This window comes from Solanum tuberosum, unplaced genomic scaffold, assembly GCF_000226075.1.
Source record: "Solanum tuberosum cultivar DM 1-3 516 R44 unplaced genomic scaffold, SolTub_3.0 scf00600, whole genome shotgun sequence".
NCBI lineage: Eukaryota > Viridiplantae > Streptophyta > Magnoliopsida > Solanales > Solanaceae > Solanum > Solanum tuberosum.
Genome location: NW_006239514.1, coordinates 175,452 through 197,766, shown reverse-complemented (window position 1 = coordinate 197,766; position 22,315 = coordinate 175,452). Strand labels below are relative to the sequence as shown.

At 35.1% G+C, this 22,315-nt stretch overlaps 1 protein-coding gene across 2 annotated transcripts; it reads right to left on the bottom strand.

Moving 5' to 3' along the window:
* Positions 1–3,410: 3,410 nt before the first annotated feature.
* Positions 3,411–17,193, bottom strand: LOC102589317 (uncharacterized). 2 transcript variants are annotated; one of them, XM_006365927.2, is made up of 14 exons: positions 16,879–17,193; positions 16,636–16,800; positions 15,793–15,891; positions 15,584–15,718; positions 15,412–15,480; positions 15,152–15,248; positions 14,946–15,048; positions 9,609–9,819; positions 9,334–9,447; positions 8,593–8,724; positions 5,034–5,114; positions 4,630–4,746; positions 4,301–4,453; positions 3,411–3,824 (listed from the first exon to the last, which is right to left on the bottom strand). In XM_006365927.2, exons 1-13 carry the CDS (start codon positions 16,984–16,986, stop codon positions 4,343–4,345), a joined length of 1,542 nt encoding a protein of 513 aa, XP_006365989.1. In that variant the 5' UTR covers positions 16,987–17,193; the 3' UTR covers positions 3,411–3,824; positions 4,301–4,342. The 2 variants fall into 2 exon arrangements, with proteins under 2 accessions (XP_006365989.1, XP_015160171.1); XM_015304685.1 differs by having other exon boundaries at positions 3,411–3,818.
* Between the last annotated feature and the right edge of the window lie 5,122 nt (positions 17,194–22,315).

Here is a 22,315-nt window from a genome sequence, read left to right as displayed (position 1 = left end):
GGATGAGAATTTCAAAATGAATATATGGGAACTAAGTATTTCCAAGAATAAATTATTTTACATTTAAAATGAGAGGAAACATCGATTACCAAATGAGTTCATGAGGAGTTTTTGAGTATAATATTTTTTAAGAGAACCTTTTGAGTAATAATCGCAAAGCTTGAGGATGAGGAAGTGTTTTTAAACATATGAGCTGAGTATATTTTTGGAAGTAGTATTGAGCACCAATATGGGGATGATTTCATACAACTCAAAGTTCTCATAAATCATGTAGCCAACGTGAGTAGAAAGGGTCATACGTTTAGATGATTCATTATTATTTTGTAAGCATAGCTTAGTGGATCCACTTAGTTGAGAATGTCTTATACTCCGGCAAGGTATAAGATAGTTCTGACAGTGTGGGCGAGACGATGTATCATCACATAGCTCATAGTGATGGTTGTCGGTTAGAAAATTTCCCAAATTAAGTTATTTTGTATTTTACATACAAACTCAGTTATTATTGTATTTTTAAATACATTGAGTTGTTATCTACCGTTTAAAATGTTTTATAAAAACTGCATCTTTATTGTTGTTTTTATAATGTATTGAGTTGAGTATCCATGAGTTGAGGTTGAGTCGAGTAGAGTTGAGGTGAGTATGTTTCCTTCTTTCCAAGTTCAAGCTTTTATGTTATGTTCAATATTCCCCTTACATGCTCGTACATTCAAGGTACTGATGTCGTTTGGCCTACATCATTTCATGATGCAGATACAGGAGATCAGGGTCATCAACAGGCGATTCGTTGATACCATTTGCAGTTCCAGAGTTGTTTGGTGAGCCTCCTTACTTTCGGATGATCCCTTATTTATTTCCATCTATTTCAGTTTTGTTAGGTTGATCGGCGGTCTTGTCCCGACATCTCTCATAGTATTAGAGGCTTCATAGATTGATAGACAGTAGTAGTTAAGAATTTTGTTTTATTTTCTATTGTTAATGTTCTAGACTTGAGTTGCCCTTGTGGCCAGTTTGAAATGTTTCTAAATGTTCTAAGTTTAAGCATTTGAGACTTTTGAGTTAAAACTTTATAATTGAGTTATCTTATGTTGAGTAAGTCTTCCGCTGAGAGTTGAGCCAGGTAAAGGGTTCGCTTGGGGCCAGCAATGGTACTCTAATATCGGTCACGTCCAGGGTGTAGGCTCAGGGCGTGACATAGTAGTAGTAGAAGAAGTCCAGAAAATTGGTCCTCTTAAAATGAGAGGAAATCCAACTATTTATTGACAACAAAGGGTGGTGTGAAACAGTGCTTATTGTGCCTTACCGGAAAGGCCACAACCCTTTGGAAAGGTCACAACCTTTCATAAAAGTCGCAATTTTTCATAAAAGTCACAACTCTTCATAAAAGTCGCAACTCTTCATTTTCCATTCGCACCTTTTAAAACTCAACAAAATTAATGTAAAGACACAAGCTTTAAGTGAAAACATGAAAGAATCAAGAATATGTACAAATCAACCAAGAAAACAATACTATTAATAAAGCTTGAAACACTATTACACAAACACCTTCTTCTTCTTTTTAACCGAGAAGGATTAAATTTGTCTTATCATTGTGTAGAACAAATTTTATTTTAATGTTTCTCCCTCTTAAAAAGAGAAGAAGCATATGTTTGTGTAATAGTGTTTCAAGCTCTATTGATAGTCTTTCTTTTGGTAGATTTATTTGTTGTTGATTCTTTCATGTTTTCTCTTTAAATTTGTGTTTGTCTTAATTTTTTATATTTATCTCTTTTAAACTTATGAGGTTCTTAATTTTGCACTAAAATTGGTTCTTGATTGTGTAGTGAAAATGTTTTACTTTTTTAAAAAAAAAAATCTTTTGTGATTGATTGAGTAGGTGATAAGAAATTGTCTAGTTTTTTAGATAAAGGTTTAGGATTGTGTGTTAATCACTTTCTTTGTTAGTCGGTATTGAAAATAAAACTAACATTTGTATATTTCTCTGTAACTAAATTTACTTGTCTGTATTGAAGATGTTTTTATGAATGGAAAACTAAAGTATTCGTGATCAGCTAGCATGTTTGATCTATGGATTAGAATATTCAGACATGTTAAATCTATATGATGTTTAGTTCAACATATTTTGTGACTATATTTGTTGAGAGAAAAATATCTATTCAAATGATAGTTTATATATGATGGTGATAAGAAAATATGATAAATATATCTTGACAATTATTTGAGAGAGTTGATTTGCTTGTACGGAATGATAATTAATATTGCATGCCAAAAACAACCAATTTTTGAGATCAGTGGAATATTGTCACACAGTGATGTGGGGTTACATGTGTATAATTTTTGGAGAATTAATTAAATAAACAATTAGTATTTATATCGTTGATGCTTAACTTGTTTGCGACTGAGATAGTATTGTTGTTCTTATTATTTTCTTTTTTCAATTTGCTAAACATGATATTTGTCATACCAAGATAGACAATTATCGTCTTAAGATTATATTGATTTAGGGTGTGTTTGGTATGAAGGAAAATGTTTTTTTGGAAAAACAAGTTGATTTCTAACTTATTTTCTCATGTTTTGTTGGTGAGTAGGTGTTTGGTTGGTGAATGAAAATATTTTCGGTGTAAATGCACGTTTTGGAACTCCTTTTACTTGTTGTGATATGGTATATTCATCCTTCCTTTGCGTGATTTCGTTAATTAATTTGACACAGGCTAAGGCTGCTTTTGCTGATGAATTGAGGACGGAGATGAGGAAAACCTCCGTATGTTGTGTTACGAGAAGGCGGCGAAACATTGGATTCTTTGATAGCAAAGGAATTCTTTCATCGCGAAATCTGAATAATATCCATTACTTGAAGTGGTTCTTGATTTTGCATATGACCAATTAAGATACTAGGGAACAATATTCTCAATTTCTTGTGAATTCTTACCCTATTTTTGTACTCATTCTAGAAACCACAAAATCACAAAGAAAATAGATTCATAAGTTTGATTCCTTGTATAAAACACACGTGTAAGAAATATTCGGTTGCATGTACAGTGTAGTTCACAGATGAAAAAATGGCAATATGAATTCATTTTCATTGTTCTTTAAATGATTATTATGTGTGTTGAGAGATTACTTCTCACATGTTTTTTCAAATGAATGGTTGAGTTTCAAAGGGTTTAAGCTCCTCTATTTCAAGATGACATGATTTTAGGAACTTGCAGTTTTGACTTTAGTATCCAGTAAAGCATAGATGATATGGGTAAATGGTAATCACATCATCCCTCACTCAACTCTTTTTTATCCGTACTAAATATAAGTAGGTCGGATATTATCACATTTTTAACCTGCCCATTTGCCAAGCGCGTTAGTGAGAACATATTTATATGCAAATCGAGATGAAAGCAGTAAAAGTATCCACACCTGGATTATATGACGAAAACTTTTTACTCCTATGAATATCCAATGAAAACCAGTACAGGTTCTCACAATGTATCTAGATTTGCCACCTTCATAGGATACACGTCTATATAACTCAAGCTCCTATTTGTCTCAAAAACAGAATATGCAAAAACAGTCACTGTTCCTAACAATGGCTGAATATCAAACACCTGTTGAGCTCCATTTACAGCTATTGAGGCACTGTCACTCAACTTAGTGTGGTGGTTCTATCCCTGTCTTTGTTCTTTACTCCATTTTTTAAACCAGCAAGTACGGACTGCTACATCTTACTGAAAACCAAATGGTCGATCCTCAACCACTAGAGTTGTATCCCTGCTCTAGAACAAGCAACTTTAACTGCCAGAACTTGAGACATCATCCTTGAGCCGCATATACTGGAGCTAAAGAACAAACTTTTACGTCAGTGACTTGGATAGGGACTATTTTTTAATAAAATCTCAAAGAGAGCGATCATTATTTTCATGTGTAGGAGGGTTCACACTTGACCTATAGCACATAACAGGGTCATAGGTTCAGTCTACTGAGTTAGAAAATTGGAAAAAAACTTAGCGCAATGGATTCATTCATTAAGAAGGAACCAAAGTAGAATTATGCCATTGATTACTGGTAGCCACACTTCCAGAAGTCGAGAATAACTTGACCTCAGCTCAGTGTCTCTGGGTGTAGATTAGGTTTTTTTTAAAGGCTCTTCTTCAAGTTATGCGACCACTTTGAGTATTTTGATATGAGGGCATTGTTGAATAGAACAGGTTAAGGCCCGAGCAACAAGGAAACACCACATTCAAAGGGGAGATCATGCTTCATTCTGAATGGAAACTGATCCAAAGAAGAAAAGGAGGAAAACAGGTATTTTTACCATTAAGGTTCTGAAAGATAAAAAAACTTTTCGTGTTCGGCATTATGTTCCGTATCTTCTACATGTTTCAACAGGTTGAGAGGGATGATCCGCTGATAGTTGCCTGTATCGGTGTCCTAGATAAAATGCTGTCAGTATCCACATCAAGCAGACCTGAAAGAAGAACCAAATACGTTGAACATTCAACCTTTATTTCTCTGAGGCTTTTCAATTACTAAATAGAAGTGTGCAGTAGTGTGTATCCACTATCCAATCATCTGGAATTGTATAAATCTAAAACGATAATTTCAAGACATTAAGAGTAGTGTTGTCAAGGAGGGTTTACTTACAGGCAGGGCATATAGAGAAACAGCTGATGCCTTGCCACTGAGAGTGCTGAAGAGTAGCTTGTACATTGCAGCTGCTGTAGCATCCCCAAGTCTTTGAACAATCACATCTATGCATACCTGCATAGACATGTTGGCATACCACAAAAAGAAACAATAGAATCATTCTACTGCTAGGGATATTCAAGTGACACTTGTAACCACAACAATCCTTTCAAGTGTCATGAAACACTTGTGCAGACCTAATAAAATGATGTTAACCTATTAGCTTTGCTATATCCTATCAAAAAGATTTTTAAAATTGGAAATCAAGATTTGCTACAGACAGGATATTCACAATTCAAGCTGCTGCTAATATGTAAGATGGAACAATGATAATCTTTCAGGTCACTATTTTTGTAACATACCTTTGCTTTATACTTCTCGTCCTGTGAGACAACAGTGAAAAGAAGCTCCCTTGCAGGCCTGGTAACGACGTATGTGACCACCTATCGTAAAAGACAAAAAATATGAGGCTCAATTGCAGAAGTGTATGCCTACGCCTACTTATCTTTTATTCATCACAAAACCTGTTGGCACGGCTTATTCAGTACACCTTAACTTTTCTTTGTTCTAATTATCCACCGCATACTTGGGTTTTTGATAGCCTCGACCCCTTGGATGGTGATGCAGGAAAGAGTGTGGATACACTCTCTTCCAAGGGCATGGAAGGAAAGAAAATTGAAAAAATTAGCTTCCGAGTGAGGTACTTTCCAACCATTAAGTGTCAATTGTCTCTTTCTCCTTGCTATAATATACAAGGGATATTTTACCCCATCTCTGAACTTCTTTTTTTTCTCCTTTCAAAGGAAAAGTTTATCTGTTTCAACTGTGTATTTCTTCTTTTTCATACCAAAAATGTAAAAGAATTGGCTGAACACCATTATTTTTAGCCAAATAAAAAGTTTTAGCTACAATAATGGGTTCTAATTGTATATTCTTTCTATTTCTTCTTTGGCTACAATAGCTATTTATTCCTATTCTGTATCATTATTCAAGACAAATCTGTGAAGAACATAGTTGAAATTTCATTATTTTAGCCAAATAGAAAAAGTTTTAGCCAAAATAATGAAGTTTCAATTGTGTAATTCTTTTTATTGCTTCTTTAGATGTGATATCTATTCATTTCAACTATGTATTTTTTCTTTTTCGGGACAAATCTGTAAAGAAAAACTTGGCTAGAACTTCATTATCTCTAGCCAAATAATAAAAGTTTTAGACAATATAAATATATAATAGAGTACCAACAGCATAATTCTTTTTATTTCTTTTTTTTAAAACTGGTAACTTTGTATATTCCTCAAAAGAGAGTACTAAAACTGTACTGGTCAATATTTACAGATGTACTTCAAATCCTACTATCTTCTCCTAAATTGAGTCTGGTACATCAATTACGGAGATAGTATCATTTGAGTATAACTGATTACACCAAAAAAAAATAGAAGCATAAAATAATATAGCTTGACTTTTTGCATACTGTTCTCTATACTATCAAAAGTTCTAGGTCTTGTATCCTGATATATATCCTCTAGTATCCCACCAGCAGAAGACCATAGTAGATCATTGGACTCCTCAAGGGTGGAACTTCATCTTTAGAAGACAATTAAATGACTGAGATTCAGAGGGTAGCAGATTTTTTCAACACCACTGAGCAATCTAATGGACTGGAAGGGGGTCAAGACATTTTGTGGTGGAAAGGCAGTCAGAACTCAGAAGGGTAGTTTTAAGCATCAGCCTCACAGTCACTGGAGAGGAATCTGGAAGTCAGAAATCCCACTCAAAGTGGCCTGTTTTGTCTGGTTGTTAGCCAAAGAAGTTGTACTGACTCAAGACAACTTAAAGAGGAGGTGGATACCATTACGTTCTAGATTTATTTATTTTTTGTGGGGAAATTGCTGAGACAGGCAAGCATCTCTTTCTACATTGCAAGATCACTGGACAACAATGGAGGTTATTCCTGAATCTTAAGGGTATGCCATGGACCATGCCTGCCAAGATCACAGAAGCAATCCAGAGTTGGGAGGAAGCAGGAAAGCAGTCCAAGAACAGAGACAAATGGAGAATTATCACAGCTAGTATATGGTGGGCAATATGAAAGGAAAGGAACTCTATAGCCTACCTGCTTCATGCCAAACATCCATCCAAAATTCTGTTTTCTCTCCATTCCCCACTTTGATCTTTGTGTTAGCATTAAACTCATGTCACAGAGATCTAGTGCATCTCCATACACTGACCCCATATGGTGTAGTCACCTCTTTGGTCATCCAGTTGTCTTCCTCAACATATTTTGCGCTAATGACTTCCTTCCAGTAGGTCTGCTCTTCATTATTGAACTTCCACAGCCATTTTATCCTAAGGGTTTTGCTCTAATTCATCAAGTTCTTTATTCCCGGACCCCAATGCTTCTTTCCCACTATCACAGCATCCCATTTAACCAAGTTGTAGCCATAATTCTCACTGTTTCCTTGCCAGAGGAATTTTCTTCTCATTTATCCAACCTATTGATTACCCTCTTGGGAATTGGGAATACTAACATCATATAGATTGGTAGTGAATCAAGAACATAATTAATCAAGGTCAACCAGCCACCCCTAGAGATATGTTGTGATTTCCATCTTGCTATTTTTATTTCTTCATTTCTTTTGATGCAATGAACTTTTGTTTCCAACTTATATTTCTTATCAATTCCATAAAGAGTTTATTATTAGGGGTGTGCATAATTTGGATTAACTGAAAAATCAAACCAAACCGATTTTTTTGTTATTTAGTTTGGTTTTTTGGTATGGTTTCGGATTAGAAATTTTGGTTTCTTGGTTTGGTTTCAGATTTTAGGAAACAAATACCGAAAAATTGAACTAATTGAGTATATATTATGTTTTTATATACATAACGCATTTCATTCTTGGTACATGGTCAATAAAGAAATAGACTAGCATTAAACAATACCTACATTTTGGTTTGATATTAATATTAGGAGTGCAATTTGTTGACTTGCTCCATTATGCTTTTGTAGGAGACTAGCAGTGTTTGGCTATCTCATCATACATATATATATTGTTATCCTAGCAGTGTTGTCCACTATTTCAATCATGTGAATTGAATTTAGGAAAAGTATTAATTTAAGAGAATGTCATTACCACTTCTCATTCTTTACAATAGTTATTCTTTTTTTGTCATTTAAATATAACTCACAAACTGAAAAAAAGTAAAAATGAACCGAAAAGAGCAAAACCGAATCAAACAAAAAAAAAATTGATTCAGATTGGATGACATTTTATCAAAACCATAAAATGAAAAACAGAAACCGAATGATGCAAAACAAAACCAAAAAATGGATGCACAGTCCAATCCATTATATTCTGTCAAACAAAAAAAAATCGCCTCAATAATGGAGTTGCTAACTCATTTACAAATTTGGCCCGAAAAAGATGATCCAAAAATTCAATGAGTATAAAAAGAATTTTATTTTTAAAAAATGACACATCGACAAAGAATCCACATGGCAGCGCGTGGGTCTCACCTCCATCAGGTGAGATTGGTCTATAGGGAAAGGAGGTAATGAGGACTACGGAAAGTTTAGGTGTGGACTAAGTGCCCATTTGGATTGGCTTATTTTAGGTGTTTTTAAGCCAAAATAGCTTTTAAGCAGTTTTGTAGTGTTTGGGTAAACTAAATAAGTGCTTATAAGCACTTGTTTATAAGCCAAAATAACAAAAATTCTAACTTGTGACGTTTGGCTATAAGTCATAAGCCAAAAGTCGATCCACACAGGCTCTAAATAAATTGTGCCAAGTTTATGGGGTAATAAGTATTCTGCCAACTAAAAATTGTACGAATGCCAGAATGGCGTTCCTCTTTTACAACTTCTCGTCATTATTTTTATTACTTTTCTTTAGAGGTTGGGAAAAGGATGTAAGGAAAATATACCTTCCTCAGGGTTTCTGAGATGGCCACTGCAATCCATGTGGGCCATACTGCTAAAGCAATTAGATTCGCAAAGGCAACAAAAGGTGCAGAGCAAATGGCTAGAGTAACACCAGCAAAAGTAAGGATGCGCCCCTGCAACCAAGTGGTGAATAAGGACTTTTAAAACTTGTGACACTAGAGATACCAATTAAAATGAATCATGTTGTAGCATGTTGTGAATGTAGAGAAATATAAAAGAAAGAAAGGGAACTGCAGTTCAAGAAAATAGGAAACTGATCAACTTAAAAAACTGTCCTAGATATCTTATCACTTTAAAATTCTACTTACTCTGACTTTGCATACATGGAATTCTTTGTAGATCCTTCAAAATAAACTTCTAACTCACTAGGAGCTGACATTACTCAACAAGATATTAACACTCTTACACACCCCCAAGTGATAGAAATAGTTTATGTTCTATGGTGGAACTCAGATAAGGAAAGTGATGCGAATGACAAGAATATTTGGAGAGGAAGAAGCCTTCACCACAGGCTCCAGTCAGAACCTCCATCACATTTGAGAGTAGATAAGAGAAGTTTTAAATTAGAGTTGTTCAAGTAGCATGTAGAGATTGTATACACTTCCACAAATTGGAGAAATTGAATATCCCCTCAAAACCCCTTTCCCTCAGACACACAAAAGGGACAAATAGGATTAGCTTCATGATTGAACTTTTGCATGTTATATACATCTACACCATACCGTCAAAGTGAGCTGTCCAGCAAGGATAAAAATAGCAATAAAACTATTGATCTGTGCAAATAATCTTCTTCTACCAGCAGGATCTGTCACTGCAGCAGCAATAACAGTTACTTTCTGCAAAAGAGTCAAAAGGTTGGGGGTGAGGCTGCAGTAACTATAAGCGGGTTTTTCATAAAGGCGGTCATCTATGTGAGATTAGTAAATCACATAAATACACCACATTACAGACCATGTGATCCATTCTGTCACTTAATAAAAGGAAATTCTTCTCATACCTGAAAGTAAAAAAAGGAGGACACAACTGCACTCAGCCAAAGGAATAATGATACGTGCAACAAGTAAGTCGAAGAAAGAATGAGCTTTAGCCCATCCAATATAGCCCAGAACTGAGGCTTTGCTACAGAAGCTGGAGATTTTGGGGAAGTTGTTCTCTGTGTGAGCCCTGGTATATTCTCGGCCTCTTCAGCTTGATCGGTATCAGCTTCCCTAAAGACAAAACGCTAAAGTTAGAGACTACAACAACAACATACCCGGTATAATGCCACAAAGGTTAGAGACTACTCGATTATAATATTCTTTTTGGGTGGGGTGGGGTGAGGAAGGGGATAGAGAAAGTAAGCCATGCAAGGACATTCATATCAAGTGCCTCTTTTTCATTGCTAGTATGTGTCTCGACTTCATTCTTCCTCTATATCAAAAGATGTATATCTAGAAAGTTAATAGTTTCCAATAGTTTTATACTTCGCAGTGTGTGTCTTCTTTTTGTTTATACATTTATGTTGATAACTGAGAAATCCCAGAAGGACAAAGGTGCACGATTTGAAACTCAGTGTATGATGGACCTGTCTCTATGTGAAATCTTCTTTTTAGTAACAAATCATCCTACTTTTTCACGTTTCAGCTATATATTAAATATACTATCGCTAAGCTAGAAGTCGCCCCTTGTCTCCACCTTTCATCCTCCTTCTATTTCCTTTTATAGATACGTAATACTTCATTCCTCACAATTTTAGTGGGGTATCTGACAGGATATGGAGTTTAAGAAAGCAAGACTTAACTTTTAAATCTTGTTTTCTGAAACAAGTCATAGACATTTGTGTCGTTATAAATCATCTCATTAACGGTAAAATGGGAAGCTTAAATTTAAATTATTTTTAAATATAAAAAGGTGTCATTCTTTTGGGACAAACTAAAAAGGAAAGTGTGCAACATAAAATGGGATAGAGGGAGTGACAAATAAGACTAAACTCATTGACAGACACCTAAAGTTGGCACCATTTTTCATTTAGACACCTCAACTAAGACTTGTACCATTTAAACACCTATAGTAGGGTTTGACTGTGTCTTGCAGTGGCTCCTAAAGTGAAGAAAGCCACTTTCCAATCAATTACGACTCCTCACTCAGATATTGATAGTGTCCGTGAAGTTCTTGCAGAAATGAAAACTTCTTGAAAAGCTTCGACTAATGTATATTCCACATCTTAGATTCAATCCTATTCGAGAATCAAGCGTCGAAACATCTAGAAGGGTTCATTTATAGTTATTCAAGTATAGATACCCCAGTTATTGATAGTGTCCGTGAAGTTCTTGCAGAAATGAAAACTTCTTGAAAAGCTTCGACTAATGTATATTCCACATCTTAGATTCAATCCTATTCGAGAATCAAGCGTCGAAACATCTAGAAGGGTTCATTTATAGTTATTCAAGTATAGATACCTCCCGCCCCTTTCTAAGATACTAAAACAAAAAACCTTTTTAAAAATCATTTTGAATCTTACCTTTCTTATTATTCCACCTAGAAAAATCTAAATGGACAAATTGATTAGGACGACTAATTCCATAGGTATAGAAATATCATTATTTGATTGATCTAAGTTCATGCAATTTATTAATAAAATTGAATAAAAAAATTATTCATTTTTATTATTTATTTATTATTAATATTTTGGTCAATCGTTCAATTAAATCAACTGAAAGGGAAATCATTTCGCCCTTTTTTTTTATTTAATTACACGTCGTAAACCTATACAACAAGAATTATTGACAAAAATTTTTATTTTAAAATTTTTTTAACAATGAATTAATAATTCTCTCTAATCTAACTAGTTCCTTCTTGTACAATCATCTGATGAAGTCTCATCAAATAGCTCTTCCACTTCCGGTGGTCACATGTCATTTCACCATCCGTCGACCCACTCGTAGAAACCTGAGGAGGCCACTATGTCTACTGGTCTGGTTCACGAGTGGGTTCACGGACCGTCATTCCATTTCATGGCCCGTGAACTATTTCAAAAAAAATTGTTTTTGTAATTTGTTTGTGTTTTCTATAGTTTTTTTTTTAAACTGGTAAATGTGTATTCCTCAGCATTAAGGACATGCTGGACACCATCAAAAGGTGTTAGATAAATGTACTAACCACTATACCCCGCAGGTACCCATAACTCCAAAATCTCGACCACGACGAGGGGGGAAGGCCTAAGAGATTGCTTCCCGCTTGCGAAATACTCCGGACTCGGAGGTAGAAGAACAACCACAGTTGAAGCCTTACACCACGAGGTTGCAAGCACGGCAGCAACAAGCACCCTCTCCCCAGTCTGAAGAGGGAGGGTAAACCTGTACTTCGAGCAGCTTGGTGAGTTCGGGGGATGCTAGTTCCGGACGTATAGGGTCACCGAGCAACAGGGACGAGTCTATGGCCACAACCTCCTCTTCAGAAAAAAAGAGGCAACTTGAGATCAGAGGCAAGAATTCCCAATACAGAGAAGACCTCTGGTGGCAGGTCAATGGCATGAGAGAGATATTCTACGAGGGGCTCCTAACCAATCAGAGGGGTAACATCAAAAGGAGTGTGTTGGATGAGGTACATATCAGATCCTCTGATTTGGTAGAGATGCCCGAGTGTCAGGCTTTTTTTATCATTATGTATTGGGGTTGATGCGCCAACCTCCAGGTGAGTACAACCCCATCTTGATCTGCGAATTCTACTCTGTATATACAACCACCCTTATTAGTACGCGGAAGAACAAGGAGTCTACCAAGGGACAGCAACCACTGGACAGTGTGCGGGAGCGATAAGTGTCAGTTAATATTTCAAAATGCACTGTCCAGCAGTCTATATTTGTGCCAGATTATGAGGTGCCGCTTAGCACAGTGGAGTTCAGGTACAAGTTAGAGGGTCAAAGGATTTAGATTGGCTGGCTAGCATCGGTGCTGACAAATAGAACGTCGGCCTAGTTGACTAAATGATAAGATCTTGATCACCAACGGATCCCTCAGCTTTGCGGCAAAGTTCTGACGGACGGACGATTGTACGCCTACACTTAATTCCAACTACGGCCGACAATACACTCACTCTAGATCGGGCCGTGTCGCTTGCTAGCCTCATGTCGAGGTTTACTGAAAATTTAGCCCAAATTATAGTGGAGGAGATCCGAGAGCTTGCACTGCCATTTGTGACCTAACTCTCATTCCCTTGATTGATCGCATAGTTGTACACTGTACAGAGAGACTCAGGTGCCTATATTGGTGGGTGTGGACCAGTCGGTGCAGGTGATTCACGTCCAAGACACTATTAAAAATTTGCGACGAGTCGAACCCTATTCCTAAGGGAAAGACAACACCGTCCACTTCAAGAGATCTATTGTTGGAGGAGTTCCCCGAAAAGAGTGAGCAGGTAGAGCTTTCGGCCGTAGGGGAGACAATCGAGCCACCATCAGAGACAGATCCCACCACTGCTCCCAAAATAGTCCCCAGATATGTGCTTGCCCTTAATTTCTACACTACTATCATCGGACGGTCGGATTAGGATCACAGACTGTCCTGTCTCTAGTCAACCAAAGATCTGCAACTTAGCAAAGTGGCTCTCAAGACTACGGTCCAATCGACGAACAGTCAATTGATTCCATGAACTGTGGAATGACTCGTGATCCTCTGCGAAGACCAGACCTAGAAGACAGAATCACGGTTGACTCCTGCTTTGACGGATCGTCAATCTGTTTGACAGTCCGTGAATTGGTGTCGCGGCCTAAGTTTTCCTAATTTGTTTAGGATAGGAGTGCCATTTATAAATACTTGTTTTAGGTTCTCTTTTGGATGTTACTTAGTTTATTGGATATGATGTGTACGTTAGAGTTGAGAAAGATCCATTAATCATTTTTCTTGATTCTCGGTGATTTTTTGCTACTATTTTGGCATTGTTTTATGGTTAATACAAGTTTGTTTCTTCTACTCATCTGTTACATGTTATTTATCATGAATTCTTCTAAGTCTTATGATTTGAATTTTGCAAGTATGAGTACCTAAACTCCATAACTACGGTTGTGGGGACCATGATGGATTAACGAATGTAGGTTAAAAAAACTAGTGATTCTTGAATGGTGAAACTGCATGTATTGTTATTCTCTTCGCTTAATTACTTTGGACGGTATTAAGCATTAGAACTCGCCATAAATCTTAACTTGCTTGAAAAAGAAGGCAAGGTTAGGAAAAGAGATTAACAACATAGACTTGAGGCTACTAACCTTCATCTAATGATTTAAGCTCTCACAAGGATAATCAATCTGAAACCATTAAGAAGCTTGATACATAAACATTTGTAGGCCGAAAGGATATAAAGTGATATTCATCTAATTGGGTCAAAAGATTTTTACTAAACTCTTATCGTTAGTTTTGAATGCATATCGCCGAGATAGATCACTAATCACATCAACCTGTTAAGTTATGAAATCATGGGGAACATAGTCATAGCTCACTCTCATTATTTGAAGACAAGAAACTTTCACCAAAGTGGTTATTGATAACACAAGATACAAGTAGTTTTACTTTTCATATTGCAAAACCCCCTTGAAATAAAGACTACCAGCCGGATAACAACACCTGACATATTTCTCACCATATTCTCTGTGGGATTCGACCCCAACCTTGATTGGGTTCTAAATTTGACAGCTACCACTTTATATCTCAATTTAGAGGTGTAATTTGGGCATATCACTGTCCAGAGATGCCTTCAATAGGTAAAGTGTAGAGGAAGAACATGTCCAGACTGATTTACAATCATGCTTATGGTTTGTTCTTAAGGAGTTAAATAATGTCATCCTCTTTATACTCCTGGACTATCAAACTGTACAGATAAAGATATCAGGTTCATGGTAACTTGTGAGTACAATGCATATCTCTTTTTTCAGTTTGTTCATATAAAAAAGCATTTCCTGCTAAATCAAACACCTCTGTATCCCAAAAAAGAAAATGAAGGGAGCTGAAATAGAGAGATCTATATCAAACTTACACCATGACTCAACTAGACTAGAAAAATTATGCTATCGTAGAGAGAACTTTCACTAATAAAGAAGATCACCATCCAGAGAACGATGAGACAGCAATGCAACAGAAAGCCAGGAATAACAGGGTAAGGAACCTGAGACAACCATCCTAAGGCTAATAGGGAGAGAAAGAATAGTAATTGCTTGCATGGAAAGAGCTATCGAGGGAGCTTAGCAAACTGATTGTACAATTAGATATCTCTTTTCCTAATCTCATCTAGTGGAGAATTCTATTGCTAAAAAATCTAGTGATAATCCCTGATCGAGGTAGAACAAGAACAACAAGAAGAAAACCTGATGGGAGATAGTTCTTCAGGAAGTTGTAAGACGTCTTTCTTGATTCCTTTTGATGACTGTGCAGCAAGTTCCATGAGAACCGCTGAAACAAGAAGTAAATCTGCAAAAAAAACAAAAGGGAACTACTAAGAAAATAGAAAACAATAAAGCCTCAAGAGAATAATAAGAATAAGGAAGCAAGATAATCATAAATAGATACACACACGGTCCTAAACAAGCCATTGCTGCGGCAAATAACGAACCACACAGCTGGCCTAGTGTAGCACCAGCACCAATAAACCCAAACAATCTTGAACCTGACTGTATACAGGAAAAGAAATTAAAACTATATCTCAAATTGCTACCATGAAGTGTAAAAGCAATATCATGATCTATTATGGTTATGGAAGGCATATATTAAAACCCTTGAACTTCCCTTCCGTAGGTCCGTTCAGATTAACGAATCAATTAGAGGCACAATTACCTCACTATCCATCACATCAATAACTCTAGCCCAAGTTGAAGATATAGTAATAAGATTAAGCAAAGCAACCTGAGAAACAATGAAGCAAGAACCTTATTCAGGAAACAAACACCAAAGAAATGACAAAAAACTTACTATTGTAATAGTTGAGAATTAAAGCAAAAGCATTTACCCAAAGAAACAGGCCAATTCTCACTGACACGTAGAACCACCCATGGTTGCTCCAACTCAACGAGTTTGGAGTATTCGGGTGACTCACCTCCACTTTTAACTCCTGTTTTAAAGTTGAGGACACAGAGAGCAGTCCCTGCATTATTGCCATTTTTTAATCATAACAGTTGCATCGTCAAAAGGGTTGCTGCCAAAATCATGAAGTTGTACCTTGATATTAAATGGTGAACTCCCAGGAGTAGAAAAAAGCCACAGGATGTAGAACGCAACAAGTGTGACCCCAAAAAACCTGTGTATCAAGACCAAAGCCTGGAATTTAAAGAAGGGACCATTACAGGACCATTACAAAACAAAACTAAATCAGCTTCTAACACTCCAAATTGGTCTCACCACACAAGAAAGCAGTAAGTAGCTGAACCTAATTCATAGCATTCAACAACAAAAAGAGTGTCTATAAGTAGCTGAACCTAATTCATAGCATTAGACAACAAAAAGAGTATCTATAATTTGATATCCTTATGTTGTAGAGTATCAAGATTTGAAATTTCTTTCTTCTCATCAATCATTATTAACATAGCCAGATAATTCAGAGTCACAGAAAAATTCAATATTATTCTCAAATGACACCAACTAGGCCAAAAATCATCATTTATCAAATACATCAATAAAACAACAATTTCACAGGTATAATACAACACTCTATTGCGGTCAAACAGAAACCATTAAAAGACAACTACTTCATTCTTAATACTGATACGGAGGCATGGAGGAGTTATTCCAAATGCAAATGGGGAATAGATTGTAGGCTTTGTTAAAAACCTTAACTTGTGCAGAATTAGTAGAACTCCAACAGGGTCTAAAACTAGCACTTAATGTAAATTAATTCCACTAGAATTATCAAATATAGTGTCGAAAGAAGTGTAAAACTTGGTTTCAACAATTTTTAACATATTATTTCATATGAACTTCTTTTTATCTATGATTCTCCTCCCCTACTTGTGTAAAAAGACAATAAATATAATAGAGCAATGAAAGAAGGAATTAGTGAGTTACCTTTGACTTGGAAAGATTAGGCAATGAAAAGATTAACGTGGAAAGAGGGGCAGCAAAGAGTGTGAGTATCAAGGATCCCACAAACAAGCTGGGGAGATTCCCCAATCCCAAAGATATAGCCCCTTCATCACGTAAAGGAAGAACCACAAAGTATGCGCTCAAAATCTGCATATATCATTAAATTCATTTTTTTTTAAAACGCCAAGAATATGTTTATGAGGGGGCAATTGAATCGATACTTACAAAGAAAAAAGTGGAGGAAGAGTAAAGCAATGCGGAGAGCTCGTGAGGAAGAAGAGTAACGAAAATGGAAACAAATGCCTCAATTCGATCTCTGCCCACCAAAATCATCTCATCTCATGCTCAATCAACGAATACAAATACACACAAATCTCACAAAGCTCTCACTGTCAAGATCTGCTTATTGCGACTCTTTGAATCGCTAATTGGGTTTGCCAAATTCATATGAGGTAAGCTTAATCTTCTTTTCTTCCCCTTGACCCAAATAGCCGGAATTCGTCAACTTTCGAGTGCAAGTCAATTATAACACCTTGTTTGGATGGTTGTTATCATTCTGTATTACTCCCTCCGTTCACCTTTTTTACATTGCATTTACATTAAGAAATAATGTAGCTTTATCCTTCTATCCTTATTTAATATTTTCTTAAGTCAACTTTATTAATAAATGACAAGATTAATTAACTATTTTATCAAGGGTATAATAGGCAAAATATGGTAATTTATGCATAAAATTTTATAAAATGACAAGTATTGTGATCCAACTATTTATAGAAAGGGATGACATATAAAATGGGACGGAGGGAGTATATTATACTAGTAAAATTATGTGCGGAAATTTAATATCACGAAATTTATAAAACAATACTTAAAACCTATCAATCATTAAAACTAAAACACTATATTATCTTACGTACAAGATTACGTAGTAACGAACATTAATAATGTAAAGGAAAATGAAAATTATATCTTATCATTTATCCTTAATAACATAAGCATAAATTAATGACTATAAGAAAAACATATCAGAATCTATAACAATAGAATGAAACAGAAAGGAAAAAATTGAGTCCACTAAACGCACAATGTCCCCTTATGAAAATTATTCCCCTCTAGTACCTGGTGTTTAAAGGAATAGATTCTCTCATGATAGAACGACTCTATTCACCAATGTATTGATACAAAAACAATAGTGTCAGTGAGCCACTCAACATGAGCAAAGTACACGAATATTTAATAGTGTAGAAGATGATTGTAGTTCAGAATTTTCGTTATTTTAAAATGAGAGGAAATCCCTTCATTTATAGACAACAAAGGGTTATGTGAACAAATGTTTATTATGCCTTATCGGAAAGGTCACAACTATTTGAAAAAGTTGTAACCCTTCGGAAGGGTCACAACCTTTCATAAAAGTCACAATTTTTCATAAAAGTCACAATTTTTCATAAAAGTCTCAATTGTTCATAAAAATCACAATTTTTCATGAAAGTCACAACTTTACATAAAAGTCACAACTTTTCATAAAAGGGAAGACTAATTTTGGAAATAAACAAATTAAAAGGAAATCCAAGCTTGTGGTGGATTGTACTGTATTGTATTGTTACTTAAATTATATTTATATAGTCGGTGTGATTGAGTCATTACCTTAATATTTTCTTCTTATTTTGTTTTTACTTATTAATTTAATAATTTTATTTTATCATTTACCGTACATAGTAGATCAATTCTCATACACTATAATCTCTTGTAAGTTTATCATTTAAATTATAAATATATGACATTATGTAACAATGAAAAATGATGCAATGTATCGACTTTGTGATATGTTTTAGTACATATAGTTGTAGTCTGTATATATATTAAGGATCGTGATCGTTTTGTTTGCTACAGTTATAGGAACTATTAAGAATTCAGATTACATAAGAATGAGAATTACTGGGAGTTCAGTTTGAACACATATATGAAAATTATTGAGAGTCTTGATTATGAAATTGATTTAGAGACTATTGAATTTGTGGGATCATGTTGATACATGTGTAGAATTAAATTTATCGTTTATGAGTCAATAATTTGATATATCCCTACTATATGTATGTTAATATTGATTGAGATTATCGTTGTGGGTATCAGAATATGAGATTGATATTGTAATATGAGGCTCTTGGTGGAGTATTGTGCTCAATAAAGTTTGTATCTTCATTTTAGATCATAACTAACATAAGCATTGTGATTATTATGTGAGTTGCTGATGCATATTCCTTGAGGTTTGTAAGTAAAAGTAAGGTCTCATTTGTTTTTATTGGTTGAATCTGAATACATATCTTAATTTATCTCTAGATCTAAACACTAAAAAAATAAGAGATTTGTTATTCAGCATCTAAATATACATAATTTACTTATATGTATATAATAAATATATAGTTCAAATAAAAATTAATCAAATATTTTAAAATATATTAATAAAATAAAATTATTATTTGATATAAAATAATAATTATGTTTGCTAGTGATAGTGGAGATAATTTATCCTGGTGGTGGTGATAGTAATAGTTGTTATTAGTGGTTAGTGATGACGGTGGTGATAGTTATGACAGTGGAGGTAGTTGGTGTTGTGGTGGCGATTGATAATGATGTTGGTGATCGTAATGGTGAAGTTCATTGATATTAGTAGTTGGTGGTGTTGATGGTGGTGACTGAAGAATGTGTGGTGGTTGATGATGTATTTGTGGTAGTTGGTGGTGTTGATGAAGGTTGTTGAAGAATGTGTGGTGGTTGATGATGTGTTTATGGTAGTTGGCAGTGGTGCTAGTTATGATGATGGAAGTGGTTTGGTAGCATAGATTAACCACAATGGTGGTAATGGCTGATAGTAGTGGTGGAGGTGACGACAATGATTAAGGTGATCAAAGAATGTACAGTAGTAGTTGACGATGGTGCTAGTTGTGATGCCTGAGTTTGTTGGTAGTAGAAAAGGACTGCAGTGGTGGTAGTGGTTGATAGTAATAGTGGAAGTAGTGATGGCTATAGAGATGATGGTGATTGTGGTAGTAGTATAATTATAATGATGGAGGAGGTAAGTGTGGTAGCAACTGCCAATAGTGGTGGTTATGATGGCAGAGGTGGTTGGTGGTACACGACGATAATGGTGGTTGATGATGGTAGTAGTGGTGGTGGCTGTGATAGCAGGGGTGGTTAGTGATAGTTGTTAGTGATTGTGGATAGAGCGATGGTGAATATTATCCACAAGGGAATACCTCGAAATAATATTAAGATTGTGTTCTACATCTTAATATTAATACCCAATTAAGTGCTTAAATCATTATGAAAATAATTGTACTTAATGGTCTAATGTCTAAACTATTCAGATTCAGACCACCATTAATTGCAAACAAATGAGGCCTAAATTTGTTGAGGTTTCTATACTACTATGCGCACATTTTTCCTTTTGATTATATTGCACAAATTAATGAAATTAGTTGGTTTTGTTTAAAGTTCATCATTACTTTATTAGGGACGGTCAATGATATTTATTGAGCATTCATTGTCCTTTTATTTTCTGAGCTATGTACGACCTAATTTGAGTACAATGCGGTTCGGGATGGTGCTTAGAGGTTGTTCTGAGCTATGTATTTAGGTTCTATCCCTTCATTGTTCATCATTTTATAATAATATTGTGTATTTCAAATAGTTATGTATTTTCTTAGACAATTATTCTTTATCTTTAGTCTCTCATCACTTAGCTTGTGATACTGATTTTGAATTGTTGTGTAGATTTCTATTATATTTGTGATATTTTTATTAAAGTTATTATCTTGTTAAAGTTTCTTAATTCTTATTAGATTTATATCATATAATAGTATTGTGTTGTAGTTTGTCTTGCTTGAAAACAGTCAAGTGCCATCAAAATTTATTTAAATTGAATTGTGATCAAATATAAATAAATAAAAGATTGAAAAACAACTTTAAAAAATATTTGCCTTCTTATCGAACATACATACATATTTATTACCTTTTGATTTATTCAAAATTTGGGGGAAAATGAGTTTGTGTTTAAAGTATTAATTATATCTATTTGACTCTTAAAATATGAAATTCAATGTCGAATTAATCAATAGTTTTCACCTTTGGACAAGTGAACACAAGAATGATAAATATAGTAATTGATTATTTGTAACTTAATATGAACAAAAGATTTGTTTTAAGTATATGTTGGAATAAAATATAATCTTGGTTTTCTTTTCTTTTTTTGGTAGTAAGACGACTTATTTATTTATATAAAATAAGTCAGTACATCAAAGTCTACTACATTACTGCTAACACTAAGTAAGGATTCTGGTCCAGTAGGAATAGCACTTCGTAAATTACAAAAAGACTTAATACACCTAACAACTGAAGTTCCTTCCTTGTCTACTTGTAGTGCTTCCAGAACAAACGTAGGGGGAACTGTCCATTCCTCAAAGAGCTTATCATCTATCAACATCTGGCCATTACGCGCTAGTAAATCAGCTACCCTATTTTTGTTCTCTGAAGTCATGTTTGATTTTTGGCTCCTCCAGTTGATGGAGCAACTCCATGCATTCAAGAAGGATATTAGAAAAAGTGTCATTGCCAAATTCAGCATGCTTATTACCTCTGTTGAATCAGTGAAGATCTCTATTTCCTGAATGTTCAATCTTCTTGCTAACTGGAGACCATGTAGCAAGGATAGAATTTTTGCACCCGTAGCAGAGAAAATATTTATTTTGGAGTTGCTTCCTGCTATCCAATTTCCATTAGTATCACGAACAACACATCAAGAGCCATCTATGTTAATTTTAAAGGCAATTTTGGGAGGAGTCCAACGAATAGCTTCAGGGCTAATGTGAGCTTGTCGTGCACTAGGTTCTTTAATCGCTAGATGGATACATTCAAGGGTCCTGGTGATTGCTAATGATATTGGGATGTCAAGATTAACTTTGTTATGATAATTATGATTTCTACTAAGCCAAATATTCCACATAAGAAATGGAAAGACTTGTTTCCAATTGATAGACTTAATCTTAGTATTTATTTTCGAAGACTATCTAGCCAATTTGGATTATTAGATTCTTCTATGTCTGTAATAAGATTCTTTACTCTATTATTATCCCAATATTTTTGGACGATGGGGCACTCAATAAAAATATGTCTCACAGTTTCAGGATTGAACAGGAAGGATTCATGTTTATGCCTAGAGAATGCAAATAATGACATGTTGGCAATCTATTTTGGTTACAAAGCCAGAGAAAAAAACTTAATTTTATTTCCAGATCCAATTGAAGTCCTTACTATGAGTAGGAGCTTTAGAGGATTTATCTTTTATGAACTTGTAGGCTGAACTAGTAGTGAATAAACCATTATTGGTAAGTGACCAAACAAGTTTGTCTTCCGAATTCAGGTGGTGGGGCACATATATTGATCTGATTTTAGTAACAATATCCTGTGGGAGATCGAAAGACAACCTATAGAAGGACCAGGTTCCTGATTAGATGAAATCACAAATCTTTAGGTTGGACTCGTTTCTATTTAAAGGACCCATAATTTGGGAGTTGAGGGGGATAGAGTTTGGGATCCACTTATCTTGCCAGAAATTGATCTTATTGCCTCGGCCCAGTTCCCATCGACTCCAGTCTGTATGTCTTCC